Raw genomic sequence first — 25,287 nt, forward strand, 5'->3', positions numbered from 1 at the left:
GATTATTCACTTTCAGCCGACTGATACCAATATCAGTCAATTGGATATCATAATCAATCGACTGATGAAAGTTTTTTACCGAATTCGTCTAAATTACCTCCCACACATCTAATCCATAATGCGCTTGATTTTTTTTCTCTTGTCAAGAATCTGATTATTGACCTTTTTTAATTTCACTTGTCTCACATTTGGCCTTCTGACCTATAAGGACGTTCTCTCGCCAAGAGTTTGCTTCTCAATTCTTTTGGACTTCCCTTTACCTTACATCCAGCTTTCTTATCTGTAAGGACTTTCCTGCACACTTGATACATAAGTAAGGTTTCTCATAATTTGCTCTAATCTTTACTGATGTCAACCATTAAAATTATAGCTCATGAGCACGATTGCATCAACAACCTCTCCCTTTTTGATATTTGACAATACTAAAGCTTAGAGCACATTAATCTCCCTCTCCCCTCTAACAAATATCAAAACATTATGACAACATGAAAATGGGAACAAGAAAGCACATTGAGGGTCACCTCCCCCTAAATCATAGCATACGTAATATATAAGAGGAAGAAATGCCCACATAGAACACACATGTTAAACAAGACAACGAAGATGGAACTCTCCTCCATAGGCTACATAAGCAAATATAGAGACGATAAACAAACACACAAGATAATACAAACAAATATAAGAAAAGGAACTGAGATATAGAGCATAAATCAGAAATATTGTATTCATTTCAAGAGATTGCACAACAATGAGAGCACTTAGAAGGTGCTAACTCAATCCACAAGGTGTAAGTATGCATATATCAATACAAATATCATGGAATAAAAAAAGCCTAATCTAGGTCTATAGCTGGAGGAGCGCTGCTGTTAGTCACTCCACCAAAAGTAAAAGACGACGCAGGAGGATGACTCGACATCCATGACTGAAATATCTAGGTCAGGAAGGCAACAGACTCATCAATGGAGTCAAGACGACCGCTGAGCTCAAGGTGTAGTTCCTCGATCTGAGTGTCAAGGGACTCAATGGCTGCCTCTAAATAGTCATCTCAATCCATCGAGGACTCGTCATCGTAAGGGGCCTCTGGTGCTAGAAAAGGCGGTGCTCCCTTAACCTTTTCATCATTAAATTCGTCAGCATGATCATCATAGTTTGTGTAACATCCCCCTCTCTCTTATACTAATAGGGAGACGTTACGTACTTAAACTTTCCTTAACTTTTACTCATTAAATAAAATAACTCAAATAAACTTTTCTTTTTCTGTTTAGCATGCGGAAGCAGAAGAAATAAATATAAATTCATGGACATAAAATAAACATTTATATAATTCTTAATCTCTGATCTTCTCCGCGGTTCCGCCGACACCACACATCAATCACTTTTCCAGCTGCCTCCTCTTTCCTAAAACTTTTCCTTTTTCTTTATCTGCAGTATAAGGAAATGCAAACTATAAGCAATGCTTAGTAAGTACATCATCTAACTCACAAAACCATAGAAAACTTCGTAATGCAAACATGAATGTTCGTATCTAAACATGTGAGGGGGATTTTCAAAATATACTATTTCATAATAAGTAAACATACTAAACATCCATCCTTTGGGCCCTGACAAAGTACCAATGCGCGCATCCCTAACCGGTTCGGGGTAGCTAGCCACCGAAGCCGATTAGAGCGTACTAGGCACCTCGCGGCCTAGGGGCAACTTATGGAGCCCATCCCTTGGACACCTCACGGTCCGGTACTTGTCAACATCAAAATAAAGTAAAATACTTTTCTTATACTTCGTATATCATGCAATTTTGAAAGAAACAATTTACACATGCTTTAACTAAAAATGATGTCATGGCAGGAATACTGTATGCATGCTCTATCAAATCACATCATGGAAACAATAACGAAAGTAACGGAACAACTTATACTGCAGGTGAGAGATGTACTTACCTTGTCCGCTTGCTAGGGTCTTAACGTTAAGGTTTGTGAAATCGGAGCTCTTCCTCCGAGATGTTCTTAGTGTTTTCTCCTCGTGACCTAGCAACAATCATAACTATAACTTAACCATGCTGATAAAATTATCCTAGCTTCATTACTCAACCGGGTAAGGGGTTCATCCTATCTCAATCCAACTAACCCTTTTCAATTTATCTAATTAACCGAAATTGATAAGCTAATCAATTGATCATCTAATAATCTTAATTAATCAACTCATCCCATTAACTCAATTAGTCACCTGATTAACATCAATTAATCAATTAATTAAACTAATTAATTATCTAATTACTAATTGCTTGCTAAACTTATTAAGACAATTAGTTACTAACTATTAGCTATTTAACTAATTATCAAACTAGTTAATCAAATACCAATTCTGATGATAAATGCAATTAACTTGATTAGATTAGCTTAATTAATTAAACAAGCTTAATTAAGCAACTACTAGATTAATCCACCTTATATTAGGTTAATTAACTAATTAATTAATCTTTCATGACATAACTGATTAACTATTAATTAATTTAAATCTTTAATTAATCAACTACCTTAATTAATTAATCTGGTTAATTAATCCGAAGCCGCTTCGTCTTCTCCACGGCGTGAAACAGGGCAGCTACGGGCGGTGGCGCGGCTGGGCACCGGCGAGCGGCGGCGTCAGCTCCAGCGTCGACTGGACGAGGACGCAGGCGGCGCGTGCAGGTGAAGACGGCGGCTGCTTTGGCCTCGTTTCCGCGCGGACCGTCCAGAACAGGGGCGGCACTGCAGAGGGCGGCGGCGCAGCGGCGGTAGGGCAGAGGGCGTCGCGAACGGAGGCGGCGCGGGTAGCGGCGCTGGTCTGTGGCTTCCTTCTTCTCCGGCGAGGAACAGCGGTGGCAGTGGCGTCGGGCGTCTCCTCACGCGGCGGCGGCGAAAGGCGGAGCAGAGGAGTAGGCGGAGGCGGCGGCGGAGAGGAGAAGAGTAGGGTTTTCCCTGCCTCCGATACTTCCCTCCTTCTTATAGCTGCGGCCGCGGAACCTTTCTTGCTGTCGGACGGGGTCGGTTGCGAGGAAACCGGAGCGCGCGGCGCGGCGCACGCGGCGAACAGGGAAACAGTCGGGATTATTAACCGATGAATAGGGTTTGATTAAACCGGTTCAGAAATCCAATCTGTGAACCGGTTACTGTAGCGAACCAGATTCACTTTTGGTTCACTTGGTTCGGCCATCAAACGACCTCCGATTTGGTCAAACTTGGTCTCGTTGGATTCGTCTTTGCGAGACGAATCTTTTCTTTCTATTGTATTTGATCAACCTCCCTTCTATCATTTAACTAAAGGGTCTTTATTATAATTTTAAATCCTAAAAATAGAGAAAATAATAAAAATCCTAAAAATAGAGAAAATAACTCGGGTATTACACCTAGAATTTACCTGCACGCTTCAAACGAATGTGAGATCTCATTTCATTCGCTTTAACTTAAATGCTATCAAACATCAAAATTATATTTCCTAGGCATGATTGCACCAACACATACTTTAGCCTTACTAAGGCTGAATTCTTATCTTCCCTGATATCCGATTGATCTCAACCTACCAAGACTTTCTTTGCTCAACATTCAATCAATCTTGACTTATTGAGACTTTTTATTGCTCAATATCTAGTCAATCTTGACTTGTTGGGACTTTGCCATTACCAAACATCCGGTCTTCCTTGATTTGTTTGGACTTCGTCCTTACTAACTCCTTGTTGGACTTTTAAGTGTTTAATCAATTATGATCCACTTAGACTTCTTGCCTTATGTCAACTCTCTGTTTAACTTTCAACTGTCAAATGTCCGACTGTCGTGACCCACTTGGATCTTTCATTGGAAAATCAAATACTAATTTATTTCATAACTTTTCAATGCGGTGAACGTGGATCGAACACGCAGCCTTCATTCCTTCAGTCTGACGCTCTCCCAACTGAGCTATCCTCGCATAACAATAATTAATATTTAATGGATTTATTCTCTAATTAACTTGTATGTTTTTTTAATTATTATTCAATAAAAATGCGGTGAGTATAGATCGAACACGGGACAATTAAGCCCTCAAACAGCTCATCAGACATTTAAAGTTCTAGTCTCAACTGCGACGTATTGTAACAGATCATCAGACATTTAAATTTCGAATCTCAACTATTGTAGAAATTTTTTCTCTAATGACAAGCGTTGTTTGGATAAGTCTTCATGAGACTTTCTAATTTACCGTAATGACTTGATAAAAAATTTATATAAAAATCAAATACTAATTTATTTCATAACTTTTCAATGCGGTGAGCGTGGATCGAACACGCAACCTTCAGATCTTCAGTCTGACGCTCTCCCAACTGAGCTATCCCCGCATAATAATAATTAATATTTAATAGATTTATTCTCCAATTAACTTGTATGTTTTTTTAATTATTATTCAATAAAAATGCGGCGAGCATAGATCGAACACGCGACAATTAAGCCCTCAAACAGCTCATCAGACATTTAAAGTTCTAGTCTCAACTACGACGTATTGTAAAAGATCATCATACATTTAAAGTTCGAGTCTCAACTATTGTAAATAAATTTTCTCTAATGAGAAGCAACTTTGATTGTTTGGATAAGTCTTCATGAGACTTTCTAATTTACCGTAATGACTGATAAAAAATTTATATAAAAATCAAATACTAATTTATTTCATAACTTTTCAATGCGATGAGCATGGATCGAACATGCGGCCTTTATAACTTCAATCTGACGCTCTCCCAACTGGGCTATCCACGCATAACACTAATTAATATTTAATTTATTTATTCTCCAATTAACTTGTATGTTTTTTAAATTATTATTCAATAAAAATGCAAGCCCTCAAACAGATCATCAAACATTTAAAGTCTAGTCTCAACTGCGACGTATTGTAACAGATCACCAGACATTTAAAGTTCGAGTCTCAACTATTGTAGAAATTTTTTCTCTAACGAGAAGCGTTGTTTGGATAAGTCTTCATGAGACTTTCTAATTTACCGTAATGACTGATAAAAAATTTATATGAAAATCAAATACTAATTTATTTCATAACTTTTCAATGCGGTGAACGTGGATCGAACACGCGGCCTTCAGATCTTCAGTCTGACGCTCTCCCAACTGAGCTATCCCCGCATAACAATAATTAATATTTAATGGATTTATTCTCCAATTAACTTGTATATTTTTTTAATTATTATTCAATAAAAATGCGGTGAGCATAGATCGAACACGTGTAATTAAGCCCTCAAACAGATCATCAGACATTTAAAGTTCTAGTCTCAAACGTATTGTAATAGATCGATATTTAAAGTTCGAGTCTCAACTATTGTAGAAATTTTTCCTCTAACGAGAAGCGTTGTTTGGATAAGTCTTCATGAGACTTTCTAATTTACCGTAATGACTGATAAAAAATTTATATGAAAATCAAATACTAATTTATTTCATAACTTTTCAATGCGATGAACGTGGATTGAACACGCGGCCTTCAGATCTTCAGTCTGACACTCTCCCAACTGAGCTATCCCCGCATAACAATAATTAATATTTAATGGATTTATTCTCTAATTAACTTGTATGGTTTTTTAATTATTATTCATTAAAAATGCGGTGAGCATAGATCGAACACGTGGTAATTAAGCCCTCAAACAGATCATTAGACATTTAAAGTCTAGCCCTCAAACAGATCAATAGATCGAACTCATTTGAATGTTCATTGGATAACAAGGGGTGAGTATGCATGTCAGAAGGACTAGGACCTAAACTCATAGTGTGAACATAACCATGACTTTCATTTCCCATGAAACTATTGAAAATCTTCTATCTCAACTCAGGTGTTTGATCCTCAACAGGTACCGCTGATAACTTTGCTTGCATTTGACCCTAGATGCTTATTAAGATCAATAAATATATATAAATCCTTCACAAGTAAACAGAATGATAATGTCTTAACAATATCAAAATTATAAATGATTCGGAGTTTACTATTAAATTTGCAGCCTCGAAATCAGCTGGAACTCCATTTTTGCAATGAGCCTCAATATACGTTGTTAAGGGATCAGTTGACTTTCTATCAGCTGCCAACTATATAAAAAATGACAAATACTTATACATTTGTTACAAAAAAAAAACACACTAATGATACATACTTTTATTTTAAAGTTAGGCATCAAAGTCCTTCCGGTGCGATGTATTGGCCCCGCAAGTTCTCTATTGAGTACATTTTTCTTTGCAATTTCCTTAAAAACCAAAAAAATAGAGATTTTTTGAACAAGTTATAATAACAATAATAAAAAAAATCATAAACAATGTTATTTAAGATAAGAAATTACTTGAAATTCACTACAAAAAAACAAGGAAATAGCAACGAAAATTTACGACGAAAATTTTTCGTCGCAAATTTGCGATAAATTTTGCAACGAAATTTATTTTGGTCGCCAGTTTGCAATGACATTTGCGACGAATATAGTTTAGTTGCAAACTTTGCGATAACATAATTTTTGTCGCCAAATTCGTCGCCAAATCTGCGACGAATTTATATTCGTCGCAAAATTCATCACGGATTTGGCTACAAATCTACGGTTCGTCGCCAAATCTGCGACGAATCGTAGATTCGTCGCCAAATCTGCGACGAATCATATTTCATCGCAGATTTGGCGACGAAGTTAGCGACGAATTTATATTCGTTGCCAAATTTCATGATTTTTTCCTTCCCCGCGCGATTGCTGGTTCTGTCGTGACTCCGTGACCCATCGATTTGGCGACGAATCCCATAAATTCGTCGCAGATTTGGCGACGAATCTAGGATTCGTCGCCAAATATGCGCCGAATTCTTGATTCGTTCCTAAATTAGCGATGGAATTTTATTTTTTCGTCGCTAAATTAGAGACGGAATTAAAATCCCATCGCTAATTAGCGACGGAATTTTATTTTTCTGTCGCTAAATAAAAATATTTTAACAAAAAATAGAATAGTCTCTTGGCGCCAAAGGGGAAGTATTTTGCGACGAATTCCTTGATTCGTCGCAAAATCTGCAACGAATTTGATTTTCGTCGCCAAATCAGCGACGAATCTAGGATTCGTTGCCAAATCTGCGACGAATTCCAAATTCGTTCCTAAATTAGCGATGGAATATTATTTATCCGTCGCTAAAGTAGAGACGGAATTAAATTCCCGTCGCTAATTAGCGACGGAATTTTATTTTTCTGTCGCTAAATAAAAATATTTTTAACAAAAAATAGAATAGTTTCTTGGCGCCAAAGGGGAAGTATTTTGCGACGAATTCCTTGATTCGTCGCAAAATCTGCAACGAATTCCTTGATTCGTCGCAAAATCTGCAACGAATTCCTTGATTCGTCGCAAAATCTGCAACGAATTTGATTTTCGTCGCCAAATCAGCGACGAATCTAGGATTCGTTGCCAAATCTGCGACGAATTCCTAATTCGTTCCTAAATTAGCGATGGAATATTATTTTTCCGTCGCTAAATTAGAGACGGAATTAAATTCCCGTCGCTAATTAGCGACGAAATTTTATTTTTCTGTCGCTAAATAAAAATATTTTTAACAAAAAATAGAATAGTTTCTCGGCGCCAAAGGGGAAGTATTTTGCGACGAATTCCTTGATTCGTCGCAAAATCTGCAACGAATTTGATTTTCGTCGCCAAATCAGCGACGAATCTAGGATTCGTCGCCAAATCTGCGACGAATCTAGTATTCGTCGCCAAATCTGCAACGAATCTCAGATTCGTCGCTAAATTACATTAAAAGCCCTAGATCCCGATTCCTTTTCTTTCTCTCGTTCTCTCTCGCGCTGAACGTTCGCTCCTCCGCTTCTCTCCGCCGGAAAACTCCATCTTCGACCGGATTTATTCAACGAAGCTAGCTTCCAACCTAGGTATGTCATCTTCCTCCCTTCTATTCCTCCATCGCACTCAAAAATCGTCGATCGTCTTCTGATACGAAGCGGATGGGCTCTGTTCTTTCGTGTTTCTCCAATGCTGATTTAGCCCATCGGCAGCAGCAACAGAGGCTGCAAGCGGCGGGGAACCACCTGCCGGCCTTGTCGGCTGATGTGGCCGCTGCCGGCCTTTTGCCCTAGGTTTAACTTTATTCACTGGGACCGGATTTTGATTCTTTTCATCTCAAATTTCCCCTTTTGTTTCGCTAAGGAGATAAAGAAGGTCTAATTTGCGACATAGATACAATTTTCCAATCTGCACTTCCAGATTCAACAAAAGCCCAACAAAATGTACAATGTTTATGTTATAAAATTTCGGATCCTTGTACTGTGACAGATTTTGAACCAGGCAGTACAGTTGCTGAGACGAAGGCCAAAGTGAGAATCGCAACAGTCATCACGCGAGCATTGTCATGCATTCTACATGCTCTAGTAAGTGGAGCAAACCTGATTCAAGCTCTTTTTATTCGTATAATCTTATGCTATTATTCCAGGAAATGCAGTGTCTCTCTATGGAAGACTCAGATTATGATCTCATACCATGGATATAACAAAAAAAAACATGTTTGAATGATCATACTGAGCTTTTTTTATTAATGTTCTTCCTTTCCAAATTTTATATCACAAGAAGAAGAAGAAGAAGAAGATATAAAGTTTGTAATGCTTGAGCAGAATACGATTGTCTGGAGTTTGTTAAAGTGAATCCTACAACTGACTTTGTTCTTGATCTTATATTTATTGGTCAATTGTTTCACTTCTCCTAAACAGATTTGTCTTTTTTTTTTGTTGCCGACACAAAAAATAAATAGGCATGTGAAAATTTTGTTTTTCATGTTTATTTAGAGTTAATTTTAGCTTCCTCTTTTCTAAGGATGAAGGCCGCCGCAGATGTTGAAGGAGATTATGAGTCACGAAGTGCGAGTTGACATGTATCGAGATGCTCCATTGAGGTAGTCCTGGTATTCAATGGTTTAGTTATGGTTTCTGAATTGTTTTTGAAGTATTTCATTAAGTAGATTGAATCAAAAGACTACATGGACCCAATTTCTATGAGCTAAATATGATTAGCATACGGTTGTCATCAAATAAAATATAATTAAACTTTAAGAAAAAAGTGGAAAGATGTAATAGTGGAATTGCTATAAAAAGGGAAAACTAGTTGGTTAATTGAGTTGGTCCGCCAAATACATTTAAGACAATGGCCGATCATATACTAAAAACCATTTTTTCCGCTAGCCTAGCCAACATATACTAAAAACATTAGCAAGCCTTTCATGTTGCTCAGTATTTTCAATTAACTTTACTATTATAAACTATCTGGTGTACATTGTTTGATTCTTCATATTTCTTCAAGTTCAAACATCTGTGCATCATGCACAAGGAACAATTTGAAACTATCCGTGCACAAGGAGTGCATATTTGAATTGTCTATCATCTGTGCATCATGCAAATACATGCTTAGTTAAAGTGAATTCTTCTATATCGTTGGTTTGTTCACTAGTGTCAAATATTTGATGCTGATGTTAAGTGCAATTTTATGCATCTACAGCATTCAATTTGTTAAATTTGTAGCTACTACTATTATGCTTTAATGACACATTAAAGGAATGATTTCAATGCTATGGCAACTTGGTAATTCTCCTGCTCATGTTTGATTTCTGTTGCAACTTTAGCACCTGACAGTTCATTTAACAACTACCTCAGTTCTCTGTGATTAATAGCCTCTTTTAAATGTTTGTAGATAGCTGGTGCTTCACTTTTTGACATTTTGTTGTCGAAATACAATTCAGTGACTTGCTTAAAACTTGCATGTGGTATGACGGTGTTTGTACAACCTGTTCTGGTAAATCTTTGAGTGCTTCACTTTGGTAATTATTCTTATTCTTATTTTGTCTCAGTGCCGTTGGGGATGCTTGCGTGGCGATCGGTGAATGGGTCCACAATTCTCAAGTAGAGACCTCACTTAGCAGCAGTCTCTGGAGAACAAAATCTGACATTGTACCAGAGTAAAGAAGTCATCATCCAGCTTGTTGATGTACACATGTTGATATGATGTTGGTTTGGACTTATAAACATGTACACATGTCTATTGTTGATCTTTGTATGTATTGTAGCATTTGGATCTTTGTATGGATTGTATCATTTGGATCTTTGTTATTAATGTTATATGGATGTTGATATTGAAATGAATTTTGTTATTGATTGTGTATTATATTGTGGATGTGGATGTTAATATTTGCGACGATAGATTCTATATAATTTGTGAATCGATCCGGTTGGATCGATATATACGGAATAATCAATAAATAAGTAGAATAGGAATTATTTTTTAAATTTTGCGACAAATTTTACGATGAAAATGGAATTCGTTGCAGAATTGCATCGCGACGAAAATAAATTCGTCGCAACGTAGTGATATTTTGCAATGAAAACCATTTTCGTTGCAGAATTCGTCGCAAATTTGCAACGAATTTCATTTTCGTCGCTAATTTGCGATATTCGTCGCAAATTTGCGACGAACTTTGATTCGTCGCAAATCTGCGACGAATTCAGATTCGTCGCAAATCTGCAACGAATTCTGGTTTCGTCGCAAATTTGCAACGAATTTTATTCGTCGCAAATTTGCGACGAATCAAAGTTCGACGCAAATTTGCGTTGCATATTCTGCGACGAATTTAAGTTCGTTGCATATTAGCGATGAATTCTGTTTTCGTTGCAGATTTGCGACGAATTTGATTCGTTGCAAATCTGCGACGAACATAAATTCGTCGCAGATTTGCAACGAATTTGACGACGAAAATAGCTTTTTGTCGCTAAAATTTGCGACGAAATACAAAATTTTCATCGCAAAAATTGGTGACGAGTTTATACCAACGAACTAGGATTCGTCGCAAAGTTCGTTGCAAAACGTTTTGCGACGAATTTTTTTTATAAAATTCGTCGCAAATTTCGTCGCTAATTAAGGGTTTTTTTGTAGTGATTTGTCTGTACTCCAGTACTCGATGAGAATCCTCCATTGCTCAGGTTCAACATGATTAGGAACATTGGTTAACAATTGGTCATGTGTCTTTCCATTAAAATAATCAGTTTTAATTCGATTCTTCCACTTTCTCCATTTGTCGCCAAATGATTTCAGACATACAGACTTATGTGCCAAAGGGGCATTGCTGTTCTCCTATATAATTTATAGAAGATATATGAATAATTTGTTAAAAAAAATTTACAAACATAATTAATATAATTGGGTTACAAACATAATTAATATAATTGAGAACTTACTTGAACTTCATTCCAAATATAATCTATAACATGTGTGGGCACGTCAGACCATTCCACATATGTTAAGGGAACTTGAACACTATTACGAGCAATTCGACCAAGCAATGATGAATACTTCCCCGCATTCGGTCCAATAGGCTGGAATGATTCGTTGAAATCAACTATTAACTTTTTACCCTCATGTAAATCCCCTTGAGCCGGGCCTCTTCCTCGTTTTTTAGTAACTCCATTGTTAGTTTCTTCTATAAACTTTACAATAAGTAAAAAAGGACCAACAAAAAGTAATATCATAAATTTAAAAATAATTGAACATTTCATAAATCTATATAAACTAACCTGAATTTGGTAAGGTTAAATGAGGTTGTAGATTAGGTGGATCAATTGATTGTGAATTTGGTTGTACATCAATAAGCTCCAAAGTTTGAGCTTGCAATGTTGATGCCTGTAGAACTTGGGATCGATGCTTGGATCTTGTTTGTGGTTGATGAACTATTGGACTATTATTTGGTGATGCTTGCAATATGTTATTTGGTGTTTGTTGTTGCAACCACGAAGTAAGAGAAACCAGAATAGTAAAGGAAAGCTGTTTACCTTTAGCCCCTCACCTCCTTGGGGTCTGCGAGGCGTCTGGAGAGATCGTCGTCCTCGTTTACCTTCTCATTTTCCTTCGCCGGAATGGCATGCGTCGCAGCCTGTGGCAGCTCAACTAAAACCTCCAGACCGTAGTCGTCAGCAACTTGCTGCATCAGGCTATTAACTTCGCCCTCCGGCGTGGAGAGGCTGGTCGATCCGGCCATGGCGCCTTCCATGAACTCCGCCTGGACCTCCATGTTGACAAACTGGCGCTCGAATTGATCCATCGTCTCAGACATCTTCTGCAGGTTTCCGGAGGCGAGAGAAGACTCAAGGGACTTAACGATGGAACCCATGGACTTCCCGATCACCTGGATCTTGGCCTGGGTATCGAGGCGGGCGACGACGGCGTCGAGGCGGGAGGCGAGGCGGAGATAGTTCATCTGCTCGTTCCTCTTCCGTATGGCGTTCTCAGCATAAATCCGGGCTCCGCCCATGTTTCCCTTCTCGATCGCATTCTTCACCTTGAGCTTCTCCGACTTCTCTTTTTCACACTTGCGCGCCTGCCGCTGCAGGCTCTTGGACGTGAACTTGAGCTCCATGATCTGGTTCATCAGCTTCCCTGCGCTCCCCATGGCGTCGACGGAGAAGGAACGGGATCGAGGTTAGGGTTTCGTCGACGTGGGAGTTGAAAAAGTGGATCGAATGGAAATGCCGAAATGCGATGTAAATTTTTTCTTTCTCTTTATAAAATGGAAAAAATATTTTAGGGGCTTTATATTGGTCGATTCGTGGGCCTAATGTATTTAATATAATTTTATAAAATGCAAACGAAAATGAAATTTTTATAAACATAAACGAAATTTTTATTAATTTATAAATATTTATTTATATTTATATAAAAAGAATTTTTATTCATTTATTAATTTATAAATATAATAAAAACATATATGTAAACATCATGATTTTATATTTATATTAATTTATAAATATTAATTTATATTTGTCCAAAAAGATTTTTTTAATCATTTATTAATTTATAAATATAATTAAAATATTTTTATAAATGTAAGTAATAAAGATTTTAAATTTTTATTAATTTATAAATAATAATTTATATTTGTTTAAATACTTATGTACGTGTGTGGTTTTGTTTTTTTTTTGACACAATCAAAATAATTTGAGACAAATACTTACCGTCTTATTTTAATGTCTTATATAATTATATCTTTAACCGTCTTTATTAGGTGTCTTATTTAGTTGAATTTGAGATAATATTTTAAATACTGTCTTAAATTTAATGTCTCAACATAAAATTTTAAGACACCTATAATTACTATCTTAATTACATAGTATTTGAGATGAATTTTGTCACTGTCTTAAAATTTTTGTCTCAAAAGCCTAGTTTTCTAGTAGTGTATTGTAACAGATCATCAGACAGTTCGAGTCTCAACTATTGTAGAAATTTTTCCTCTAATGAGAAACGTTGTTTGGATAAGTCTTCATGAAACTTTCTAATTTATCATAATGACTGATAAAAAATTTATATAAAAATCAAATACTAATTTATTTCATAACTTTTCAATGCGAGTGAACGTGCATGGATCGAACACGTGCCTTTAGATATTTAGTCTGACACTCTCCCAACTGAGCTATCCCCGCATATCAATAAGAGTAATGATAGATAGCATGTTTTTTTTAATTATTATTCAATAAAAATGCATGACACACTCAATACATGGATGTGGATCCCACTGTATAGACATTTAATGGGATCCACTGCGCGTATTGAGTATGTCATGCATTTAAATTCATGCTACACACGTGCCTTTAGATATTTAGTCTATCATTACTCTATCAATAATTAATATTTAATAAATTTATTCTCCAGTTAACTTGTATGTTTTTTAATTATTATTCAATAAAAATGCGGTGAGCATAGATCGAACACTTTAAAATTTGAGTCTCAACTGCGATGTATTATAGAAATTTATTTACCGTGATGACTGATAAAAAAATTATATGAAAATCAAATACTAATTTATTTCATAACTTTTTAGATGCGGTGAGCGTGAATCAAATATGCGACTTTCAGATCTTTTTTGACGCTCTCCCAACTGAGCTATCCTCGCATCATAATAATTAATATTTAATAAATTTATTCTCTAATTAATTTGTATGTTTTATTATTATTATTAATAAAATATTTCCAATAATCGAAAAAAAAAACAAAAAAAGTTCAATAGCATGATAACATATATGCATGAGAAAAAACTTACTTGAAAAGAGCAATCGACTAAATTGAAGGTGGAAACATCAAAAGTCCAAGAGCTTGCTTAGTTAAGAAAAGTTATCATCAAAAGTCCATGAGAATAAATGTGAGTTGATTATTAAAAGATTCCAAGAACAAATGTTAGTTTATCGATCAATACACACCTCTTCGAAACATAATGAAAGCAAGCGTATCGTGCAAATTTTCTTGAATCATGTCCACCGATGAAACTCGGCACATAATGAGCGTTGATGGAGGAATTGAAAGCGAGCTACATTGTGAGAAAATTTAGAAATGAGGAGGTTGTTCATTCGTGACGCTTGGAGTATCCCAAATTCGTCGCCAAAGATGGCTAAATTTGCTCATAATTTGATGACCAAAAATGATATTAGATTTTATTGAGCATCTATGCTATTATACAACTCATCCTATATCTCAAATAGGTATTACAAAAGCTAAAAACCAAAATAAATAATATAATATAATATAATTATAGTTAGTAGTCCTCCTCAACACATGATTTGTGAAGTGATAATGGTGAATGTATCTTCATTGCATGGAACCTTAAGTAACCCCCTAGGGTGATCAAATCCATACTCTTCTTCGGCTTTACGCAACAAGCTTTGAAACATAGGATCTTGCAAGTAAGCTATCGGGACGACGAACCGCTTCTCCATCTCCCCCACGTAGACCGTGAAGTAGCCCTTTTTTGGAACGTCGGAATTAGCCAAGGAATTGCGGTTGCTTTTGAGAGATTGTTGAAGCATCTCCTTCACGCGAAGAATAGCCGCCAAGCGAACTCCCATTGCAATTGCTAAAAAGGTCTTCTCCTTAACGTTGATGAGTTTAGGGGAATGGACATGGACACAAGTATTTATAGGGGATTGAAGTAATTAAATCAACGTTCATATCAAACAAAATAGTATCGTAGGGTGATTTGATGAACAAGTTGCATTCGAAGGTGCAATCACATGGAACATGTCTCCAATCTCTTCTTCTGAAATTAATAAGAAGATGAGATATATAGAACAACAACTGAAAACCGAGTGCTACTGCCTCTGGTTTTGAATTAATTATAAAATAAAAATCAAAAAATATATATTTTCTCGTGATAGAAGATTTTTTTAGTAGTGACCTCACATGTTCTGATATGGCTTAACTTGTCGCAAAGTTCCTTGGAAAGGGAAGATGATTTGGACTTGTGGAAATTGTGGCATGAGATGTCTGTGATTATCAGTTGGTTTCTTTTTATTTTTATTTTTAAATTTTTTTTATAATCCAACTGACTAATCTTGAAACTAGATTATGATCTTTTTTTCTTAGTTCGTCGGATAATATTCAAAAATCGATCTTTAAACGTTCGTCGTTTTGTCCTTGAACTAATATTTTATGATTTTGTTTTGGAAGTATGACAGAACACTTTCTTTAGTATCAATGAAATGATAAAGTGGGATGACTTGTAGAATAAAATAATATACGAATGAATTATTTTAAAATATATAAAAGTACATGTAATTAAATATATCATAAAAATAAAAAAAAATGTCCATCATTTATAAAATCATATAAATATCTCATCTTTAATTAAAATCAAATTGACACCTCATCTAATGAGAACGGTCCAAAATATATATTTATATTATCTGATTATTCCATTGTGTAGAAATTAATTATTAACTTATACAATATTAATTTTATATTATTTTAATTGCTTCTTGAGTGATAAACTTGATTAAAATATTATATTTCAAGGAACATAATAAATAATAACAAATGATGATGAATACATAACACTTATTATATTTCAAATAAAGATAATTTAATTATGATCAAAAGTGTAGAAACTAATATGCAACTTCTATAATGGGTAGCAATTACATACTTATTTATACACCATGTAAAAATTAATTGTTAACTTTTATAAAATAGTTTTATATTATTTTAATTTTACTTTTTTGAATAATAATCTAATTAAAATAATATTTCAACGAACAAAATAAACGATGAAGATAACACTTATTATATTTTAAATAAACATAATCTAATCAGATTAAATATATAAAAATTAACATATAACTTCTACTATGTTTAACAACTATTAACTTCTATAACATATAGAAAATTATAATTCCAATCGTTCATATTAAATGAGATATCGATTTTAATTAAAAATAAGACATACATATAACTTTAATTGAAAAATGAAACATCATAGTAATTTTTGCCCATATATCAATCAATGTACATGCATACACTTAAACGATGAATAGAAATGAAAAGCTCTCCAAATAAATGGTTCTGAGATCAATCGTATGGAGTCGCATACAGATTAAACCATTTTGCAGAAGAAATGAAAAACTCGAAATACACTAGCAGCGATTGATTAAAATTTAGATATGTAAATAAATAAATTCAGAAAATGCTGAGAAATAAACAGTTGATTAAAAAATAAAAAATGTTTAATATGAAAAAAGAAACAATTATTCAGTTAATGTAATCTCAATTAAGTGAATAAATAAATATGGATATTCAATATATAGTTGCTAAATAAATACTTGACTAAAAAACACAATAAAAAAAAATAAGTTCTACAAAATATGTTGACGAGCCAAAGAAAAGCAGAATCGAAGCACTAGCATCGGCCATAGGGCAAGAATAAACATGAAGCATGGATTTAGTCACCCCAAAACTCAGCCATTTCAAACACTTTAATGAGTTGAAAGATTGTTTCCTGCTGATTAGAAAAACGATAAATATTGAAATCCACACCAAAATACCTTTTATTTATGAGCAGAAGGAAAATAATGGATTCCTGGAATAACGATAATAAGGGGGATAATGAAGAGAACCATCTGTTACAAGGATAAATGAAGCACACACTTCTTTCATGGGTACTAAGGATTACCGAACTAAGGTCATTCAATCTGAGTAGGTTTTGTTTATTTGAGCATAACAGTCTTATCCAAAAGAACTAGATCTTCCAAAAAAAAACAATGATTTGCAGGCATGTGACTGTCTTTAAGGATAATCTATCCATGACATACCGATGGAATTGAAAGAAAACCCTACCACAACTAATCAAACAAGCCAAGATTCAGCCAGTCCCTGCAAAATATTAGATGCACAAATGTTAAGCCTGAATACTTAAGGTAAACTTTGCCAAAATAATAAAAGCAGTACACAACAAACTCTGACTTGCTAATGTCATCAAGATGGTCATCAAAGTCCACAATCTGCTGCCATTTTTCAGAAGAAATATAGTCGAACAAAACTATATTAGCTGTAGGCTCTTTCAAAGTCAACTGGTTGCTTCCATCGGATCCAGTTTGACGCCAACTTCGTGATGAATCCCTTGTGTATAGCTACAAGGGTTCAGAATTTGAGAATCAATATGTTACCAAGAAGTTACAATGCTGGCAGTTGGTGGATACTTGATCACAGTATGAAATACAATCAAGAATTCATGACAGAAACACATCGATAAGAAAACACTACCAAGGTATTGCTATAGTCTATATACTATATTTTCAATCCAAGCTACACTCAATAAATCAAAATCCATAAATTTACAATGCCAAAGTTATCAAGAGTTTATGGTCAGATAGTAGACAGACATACACATGACAGAAATGAAAGCCATAAATACACATCAGCACATTAGCCTTTTATTTCAGAAAGGAAGATAACAATGAGAGGACCATGCATCCAATTATATACCTTTTAATTACTTAAATCCAATTCAAACAAAATCAATGGAAAATATTTCCCACCCAGAGTTACATAGGAACATGGAGGCTAGACAGCAAGTACTGACATCTGATAGCATCGCCTTAAAGGATCTCATCTGGAGGTTATGATAGGTTAGTCATTGTTAAAAATCATGAGATTAATGATATGTTATGCCAACCAGATTGAATGCTATTTTAATGTTCATTCTTTATATGTTTCATGATACTATGTTCTTGATTGTGATATCTCTTTATTTAGATTTATGAAATTCGTGGTGCATGCTCATGCTTCTTATGTTGTGAATTACACTTGTACTTGCATGTGCATCACTATGTCATTGAGACATTATCCTACTTGCTTTTATAATTAAATAATATAACTTATTGTTTGAACTCTTACCTTCTATATCACATGTTTGATCATATTCAAGGGAACTGTATTGAGCATGTCCCTGATATGTTGCAACCATTTTTCCTAATCTTATTCAGGGAATTGTATTGAGCACGTCACTAATAATTGCAAGTATTAAGATTAGGGGGATTGCATTGAGCATGTCTTGTATATGTTGTGACTATTAAGATCAGGGGAATTGCATTGAATATGTTGCTAATACATTGTGACTATTATTCCTTTTCAGCAGAGACTAGGATGAGCATATCTATATTTAGAGGATGCTAGCATGAACTATGAAAAGAGATTGAGTGAAATTTCTGCAAGGATGGAGGATTATAACTAACACTTTATTTGATGTAAAAAAATATATGCTCTTTGATGGATTATAAGAAATTTTATGCATGGTACAATTCTTATTGTTAAGTCTTACTGGGGTGTAATGTGTAGTCAATCACATATTCAACATTTTGTTGTTATAAAGACATGCTCAGTCATATCTTCAATGAAGTAAATGCAAAAGATGGACCTGGGAAAAAACGACGACCTAGTTTTATCCCTATACTTGTAAACCAAGATCACCGGAAGCATTCCTAATCACATATGCATCAACGTTACAAGAGCACATGCCAGTAAGAATCCCATATTACGTCAAAAAAAAAAAGCAAAATTATAGACAGAAAAGAGAAACCATCGTGTAGTTAATTATCAATTTCACTACAATTACATGGTAATGGAGATCAGTCGATGATTACCTGCACAACAGGATCCCTCCCCTTCCCAGTCTTCAGCTTTTGCAGCTTGTTATTATCCAACTAGGGCAATTACCACCGAACCAGTAAAGTAAATCAAGTAGAAAGAAACAAAACCCTTACAAGCTCAAGGACAGCAGAAATAGAAACACACCAGGAGGACGGCAGCACGAGGGAAGTATCGGAAGATATGATCCCCTATCTTCTTGGCGGCGTTACCAAGCTCCAAGTCGTTGTGCCTCTCGTTGGCGTGGTAGTAACCGACGACGCTCAATCCCTCCGCCTCGAAGTGCTCCTCGATCTGGCCCCAGATCCCGATCCATAAGACGCCAGTCACGGAGAAAGAGGAGGGCTATGGGATGGGCTAGGGAGAGAATACCTGGATGAGGGCAAGCTCGAGGGCGGGGAGAAGGCCGATCTGGCCATGGGAGAGGGGTACGGCGTCGGCGACCTCGACGGTCGCGGTGGATCCGTCCTGGCGGAGGCGGCCGAGGAGGAGACCGTTGACGGCGGAGGAGGGGTGCTTGAGGGCGTGGAGGACGAGCTTTATGTAGGCGATCTGGGAGACCTCGTAACAGCAGTCCGCTGCCATCTCTCTATCTTCTCCCTCTCTGGAGCGAAGAAGAAGGCGGAGGGAGACTTGCTGTGGATTGCTTGGCCGGCGATTTGTTTGATTCGGATCGAACCGGATGGCACGGTTACGCAACCGGTTTAACAATTGTGGTTATGATTTTACATGTACCCACAACAGAAGAGAAGAAATTTTTTTTTTACCCCTAGGAGATAGCTGAGTTGATTACGATGCAACAGAGTTATAGAAGAGGATAAGGATTCGAATTTTTTTTTATTTACCTCCTCACAGATGCAATACAGTTTCTTGATTTACCTCCTCACAGATGGTCATGGGACCGATCGTATGGATCGTTAAAGTGACGGATTCCACCTTTTGCAGAGGAGAAAAGAATTTTTTTTGATGATTGACTGTAGTTTGTTGATTTATTTTTTTACAAATGGTCTTAAGATCATTGGGATGACGACGGATTTCATCTTTTGTAAAAGAGAAAAAACTTTTTAATAGAAGAAAAAGCAGAAGAGAATTTTTTTTTTGTTTTAGCCCTTGGGACATAGCTAGATTTATCTTCTTAGATGATTGTAAGATTGATCATGTGGGGATTGAGTTGATTACTATGGGATAGATTTATTATAATAGATAAGAATCGAATCTCAATGGTGATTGACTTTACTTCGTAGTGATCTTACCTTTTATTGTAATTTATAAAAATTATACAAATTCAATTTAATAAATTAAAAAATAATATTTTAACACTTAAAAAAAGTGCTTAATAATTCAAATCAACTTATTATTTTTTCTCTTTTGAGATTAGAAGGCCATTTTATTTGCCCTTCTATAAAATGTGATATTTTTTTTACTTTAATAAATAAAAAACTTCAGTTCTCTCCACTATTATACAAAATTAAATGATCACGATAATCAATAACTTTTCTATGAATCAATTGCAAAATTATCTATCGATCGTGTGAGACCCGTAGATTCTATCTTTTACTGTAGTTTATATAAAGATTTTACAAATTCAATTTAATAAATATAAATAATATTTTAACACTTACAAAAAAAAGTGCTTAATAACTCAAATCAACTTGTTATTTTGTCTCTTTTGAGATTGGTTTAGCTATTATTTGGCCTTCTATAAAATTTGGTATTTTTTTTTTACTTTTAAATCTTAATAAATATAAATAATATTTTAACACTTACAAAAAAAAGTGTCAAATCAACTTGTTTTTTCTTTTGAGATTGGTTTAGCTATTATTTGGCCTTCTATAAAATTTGGTATCTTTTTTTGACTTTTTAAAACCTCATTTCTCTCCACTATTATACAAAATTAAATGATCACGAGAATCAACAACTTTTCTATGAACCAGTTGCAAAATTATCTACAAAATTATCAACCGTTCACCTTTGCAAATCATCTATAAAACAAGCAAGAGTGTTTTTATCCACAAGAACTTTTATTGAGGATTAAAAATAGAAGTCTGAATTTTTAATGCTTTGCTGATCAATCTCTCAAGGAGTATTTTTTCCCAGTGAAGGCTTGGACCTTTGATTCTTCTTTCTTAGCAGCTTCTACTTGTTCTTGTTTGGAGACGGCCTACATACAACCAAAATTCAAGAGAAAATCAGATAAAAATTGTCCAAAAGTAGTTGCTTGATGAATTTGCGACTAAATAAATAAACAAATATTTATACTGAGAATATAGGGGAAGGAGGTAGATTGTTTACTTTGATATATATATATGTATATATATAAGGATTTTGATTCACAATATGAAAAACTCTATTGAATCTATGTTGGTATCAGATTGGTATCTATGTATCAATCGATCTTTATTGAATAATGCTGCATGAAATATCAGATAATAGAGACGTTTGCCTGGGTAAAGAGTAACTTGTGCACCTTGTTTGCTTCTCTTGAAGCATTGTTGGAAGTGGAACTTGCACCAAAAACAAGCTTTCCCTTACTTTGCCGCGAGGTACTCTGTGAGGCCGATGGTATTGACTGCTTGGCATTGTTGATGGCAACAGATCCTCTATCCTTCACTGTGGAAGCACTGGTTGAAGCTCTGTCCTTTGGGGTGTTTCCGTCTAACCTTCTTGCTGTGCCGGTAAACGGTGTGAATTTGTGATCAACTTCATCCTCTGCGTGCGCTTCCCCAACTGAAATGTCAAGAGAAAATAAGATTAATGATGATCAAGTAACCTTCATTTGGTCATCAATAAACAAATTGTCTTGGTTATGTCAGCTAAGAAGGAAAATAAAGAATTCAACAACAGTTTAAAGCTTAAGACAGTGACAATAACATCTTACTTTCCATTGTAAGAAATGGAATATGAATCCGACCCAAAAACAAAAAGAATACAAAGAATATGAATATCGACAGTTTATCTTAAGAGGCAATTATATCAGTATAGTTGGATAGTTAAAGAGAAGCTTGCAATTTGTGGAAGAAGCCATGTAACAGGATTATAAGAATGTAAGTTCATCAGGATCTCCCACTAAATGCAATGAGACAGTGAAAATGACAGCACTACAGAGTAAAAGAATGCATTAATTTCATATTAAATTCAGTTCTTCTTGTTTGTCTTCAGTTTTCTTGCATGAACATTTGCTGAAAACTATCATAGTCAATTAGGACACATGCAATGCATCCATAGTGTATAAAAATGATTTTTGGAAAGCAAAAGATGGATCTCAAATCACACTTCTTTCCAATTAAATAGGCTGTTCCTTTTCAAGGAAAAGAAGATCATATCTATTGAACTTGTTAAACAAAGCATTTCAATAGAAAAAGATAATAAGGAAAGTTAAACTGAACCTTCAACTGGTGCTTTTCTTCTAAGGACTGGAGTTTCTTGTCGCTCAGGTTCTTTGTAATCAAGAGGAGGTGCAAATTCAACCTCACAGTCTGTCTCAATGATGCTAATTGCAAAAGAAGGCTTTGTTTCCACAATATCTATGTAATACTGCTTCTTGTTATATGATACCATGATACTGTCACCAGTTGTCAAACATGAGAAGGTTCTTAGTGTACTTTCCAGGCTGCATCAATAATTGCAAAGGAGAAAAAACAAACAACAATTAACATGTCTATTTGATATGAGGCTTAGGAATATATGATGCAACTGTCGAATCAGTAAGATACAAGTTTACTAACATGGCCCTTGGGTTTGAGATGTCCAAGAAATCTTTAGTGTGTGGCTGCATCTTAACATATGTGCCCAAAGGGAGGCTGGCATTTCTGACACGTACTGTATCTCCTACTTCTAGAAATAAATTTTTCATCATCTAGAAAATTAAAAGGATTAACAGACTGAAACTTCATTAAAAAAAAAAAAAGCAGTCATAGGATAGAGAAATTGATGCCAACCCAATCTGGCATGTAGATCAGGCCTTCTTCTGCAGTGAACTCCCAAACGCCACAGTGTGAAGACTTGTTTGCGGCAGCATTCGACAGCTCAAATAGCATCGGGTAGTCAATGTTTAGATAAGCTGAAGAATAGAAGTATCAGCATGATACAAATGGCAATCATGTTCTTCAGGTGAACAAGAATTAACTTAATAGAAACGGATCAAAGTTACCAAGGCGGTCGAGAGCAGAGGCAGGCATTATGACTGAAAAAGGAAAGATCATGTAAGATAGAAGGAAAAAAGCAAAAGAGCAAAGAATAGAAATTATCATTTACGACAAGGGCTTCTAAAACATACGCTTGCCACCAGCTTCCAGATGTGGCTGCAGAAACAAGGAAATATAAGTACTCTTAGCAGAAAACTGTAACTAATTCCAGTAATTAGATCTCTTATAGCTTCAAGAACTGATGCTTCAAAAACTAGCTTACAAATATATAGCTTTAATTGCAAAAGAAAAAAAAAATCATAACTTTAGATGGAGAAATGGTAGGAAAAACAAAAACAGAGTAACTTGTACCATTACAACTCAATCATATTGAAGGACATTAATCTACAACATGCACTGTCAGGAGATTTCTCCGAAACTGAGTAAGTAGATGAATATACACTGGACATTATTTAATTTCAACATGCAAAAATATGAACTTGGTATTAAAGAACACAACATGCCAAAAACAATATGAAGATGAAAAAGATCTCAAACCTTTTCAATAAAAGATGCAGGGTAACACCTATAACTCTGCTCAAATGAGTTTCCATGGTAACCATACCCTTGAAAATCCTGGAACAAATGACAAGAATCAGAATACGGAAATAAAGTACAACATAGGCAGTATAAGTCAATCACCAAAGACTATGTGACAAGCACAAAGTACAACTGATGATTTATTTACTTTATGATCAAATATCTCACGTTCAACTATACTTCTGATTTCTCTTATTTGTAACAAAATTTTTCCTAGAGTTATTAAGAAGAACTCATAATCCACATATGGAGGGATAAGATCCATATAGGCAACTCCAAATAGTTATTGAACATGGTTATGATGATGCTAACTATAATGATGATTATCAATACCATATTTCTAGATACCTTAACATTTACTGGTTTTGTTTATTTGGATTCATTATTAGCGTTCATAAAATAATGCACTGATCTACCATGAACAGAAAATAATCTTTCAGCCAGCACCCAAGAACTAATTAAAAATACAAAGTATAAGGAAGTATCCTTTAACGCAGAAAACAACAATTAACAGATGAAATAACCTTTGAACAATTCGTATTCCACAACACTGAAAGTATTATAATATGACGTACCATTGTTCTTAGATGCAAACAACTGCTTGACTCTTCGAATATCCTGAGGAATGAAATTAGAGTTATTTGCTAAAGATAATATTTTTGGTAAAATAAAAGCAGCATGAACCACAAACACACAAGCTAACATCGTATATATGCAGGTGTTGATCTAAAACTAATATTTGTCAAAACATAATATTTATGCAATATTACAGAAGAAGAATACAACAATTTGTTCTGCTGTATCAATCCAAATAAGTTTTACCAAATAAAATCTAATCAAAATAGAATGTCACGATTTTTTCAGGTAGGAAAAAACCTTATCCGATTAAAGGCATGCAGAAAAGGAAGATTAGCCATGAAAAACAGAACGCCAAACATATACAACGAGAAAATAACCCGATTGGATGCAAATGGCAGTGATCAAAGGAGAAGATACCGCAGAATCAACGATGAACTAGGAGGTAGGCTATTCAAACCTTCGGAGGAGCGACGAGAATCGAATCAATAGCGAAGGCGATGATGCGGCGCAGTGGAAAAGCAGGCTCGAAGGGGTTCTTTAATAGCGAAAATAACTCCTGTTAAGAGTCTGTTAAACCAACCGAATAAATCGATCAGATCATATTTAAAAATTTAGTTCCATTATTTCATAATTTTAATTATATTTTTTTAAAAAATTAATCAATTCGATTTCGATTTTAAAATTTTTTAATCGAATAAATCTAATTAATCGAAATAAAAAAATAATTTATAAATTTTTTAAGTAATTAACTTATAAATTCTTAATTAATGAATAAATTCTTTATAATATTTAAAATTTTTAATTATTTCAATTAATTCAATCGAAAATTAAATTAACTGATATTTTATCAGTTCGATTTATTCAATTTTTATTTAAAAATTTTATCGAATCGGTTAGTTAAAATAATTTGATTCAATTCGATTCAGTTTAATTCGATTTTAATCGAATATTCAAACTTAGTGGTTGTTGGATGAGCTGGTCGGCTCGACGGCCAACAGGCAAATATTTTACCGGTTCAATCTGAT

At 34.9% G+C, this 25,287-nt stretch overlaps 4 protein-coding genes and 3 non-coding genes across 7 annotated transcripts; all 7 read right to left on the minus strand.

The window, feature by feature from the left end:
• Positions 1–4,275: 4,275 nt before the first annotated feature.
• On the minus strand, positions 4,276–4,348 carry TRNAF-GAA (transfer RNA phenylalanine (anticodon GAA)). Its single transcript has one exon. It is a non-coding gene; the product is annotated as a tRNA-Phe (tRNA).
• A 714-nt stretch (positions 4,349–5,062) lies between these two features.
• TRNAF-GAA (transfer RNA phenylalanine (anticodon GAA)) lies at positions 5,063–5,135 on the minus strand. Its single transcript has one exon. It is a non-coding gene; the product is annotated as a tRNA-Phe (tRNA).
• Positions 5,136–5,457: 322 nt separating this feature from the next.
• TRNAF-GAA (transfer RNA phenylalanine (anticodon GAA)) lies at positions 5,458–5,530 on the minus strand. Its single transcript has one exon. It is a non-coding gene; the product is annotated as a tRNA-Phe (tRNA).
• A 6,299-nt stretch (positions 5,531–11,829) lies between these two features.
• Positions 11,830–12,474, minus strand: LOC141844554 (ESCRT-related protein CHMP1-like). Its single transcript, XM_074732593.1, has one exon. It carries the CDS (start codon positions 12,442–12,444, stop codon positions 11,830–11,832), a length of 615 nt encoding a protein of 204 aa, XP_074588694.1. The 5' UTR covers positions 12,445–12,474.
• A 2,116-nt stretch (positions 12,475–14,590) lies between these two features.
• Positions 14,591–14,887, minus strand: LOC141844510 (auxin-induced protein 15A-like). Its single transcript, XM_074732544.1, has one exon. The coding sequence runs from the start codon at positions 14,885–14,887 to the stop codon at positions 14,591–14,593; it is 297 nt and encodes a 98-aa protein (XP_074588645.1).
• A 2,089-nt stretch (positions 14,888–16,976) lies between these two features.
• Positions 16,977–19,633, minus strand: LOC141844324 (ER membrane protein complex subunit 8/9 homolog). The gene is made up of 5 exons (XM_074732361.1): positions 19,332–19,633; positions 19,107–19,253; positions 18,956–19,015; positions 17,277–17,443; positions 16,977–17,186 (listed from the first exon to the last, which is right to left on the minus strand). The coding sequence occupies exons 1-5, from the start codon at positions 19,542–19,544 to the stop codon at positions 17,156–17,158; spliced, it is 618 nt and encodes a 205-aa protein (XP_074588462.1). The 5' UTR covers positions 19,545–19,633; the 3' UTR covers positions 16,977–17,155.
• A 1,394-nt stretch (positions 19,634–21,027) lies between these two features.
• On the minus strand, positions 21,028–23,722 carry LOC141844471 (uncharacterized). The gene is made up of 8 exons (XM_074732514.1): positions 23,642–23,722; positions 23,236–23,260; positions 23,110–23,142; positions 22,898–23,019; positions 22,685–22,815; positions 22,346–22,569; positions 21,427–21,686; positions 21,028–21,120 (listed from the first exon to the last, which is right to left on the minus strand). The coding sequence occupies exons 3-8, from the start codon at positions 23,135–23,137 to the stop codon at positions 21,028–21,030; spliced, it is 858 nt and encodes a 285-aa protein (XP_074588615.1). The 5' UTR covers positions 23,138–23,142; positions 23,236–23,260; positions 23,642–23,722.
• Positions 23,723–25,287: the final 1,565 nt, after the last annotated feature.

The sequence above is a fragment of the Curcuma longa genome, chromosome 13, assembly GCF_044706935.1.
Source record: "Curcuma longa cultivar G26 ecotype Majalengka, Jawa Barat chromosome 13, ITB_CL_G26_1.1, whole genome shotgun sequence".
In the NCBI taxonomy this organism is placed as follows: domain Eukaryota; kingdom Viridiplantae; phylum Streptophyta; class Magnoliopsida; order Zingiberales; family Zingiberaceae; genus Curcuma; species Curcuma longa.

Excerpts from the sequence above, each read along its gene's own strand:
- LOC141844324 (XM_074732361.1), bottom strand. The coding sequence starts at position 19,544 with ATGGCAGCGGACTGCTGTTACGAGGTCTCCCAGATCGCCTACATAAAG. Across the intron at positions 19,254-19,331 it reads TCGAGCTTGCCCTCATCCAG|ATCGAGGAGCACTTCGAGGC; the intron begins GTATTCTCTCCC and ends ATCTGGGGCCAG. Across the intron at positions 17,187-17,276 it reads CATCTTGATGACATTAGCAA|GGACTGGCTGAATCTTGGCT; the intron begins GTCAGAGTTTGT and ends AATATTTTGCAG.
- LOC141844510 (XM_074732544.1), bottom strand. The coding sequence starts at position 14,887 with ATGGGAGTTCGCTTGGCGGCTATTCTTCGCGTGAAGGAGATGCTTCAA.
- LOC141844471 (XM_074732514.1), bottom strand. The coding sequence starts at position 23,137 with ATGCCTGCCTCTGCTCTCGACCGCCTTG. Across the intron at positions 22,570-22,684 it reads ATCTCAAACCCAAGGGCCAT|CCTGGAAAGTACACTAAGAA; the intron begins GTTAGTAAACTT and ends TTATTGATGCAG. Across the intron at positions 21,121-21,426 it reads CTTCAAGAGAAGCAAACAAG|GCCGTCTCCAAACAAGAACA; the intron begins GTGCACAAGTTA and ends GGTTGTATGTAG.
- LOC141844554 (XM_074732593.1), bottom strand. The coding sequence starts at position 12,444 with ATGGGGAGCGCAGGGAAGCTGATGAACCAGATCATGGAGCTCAAGTTC.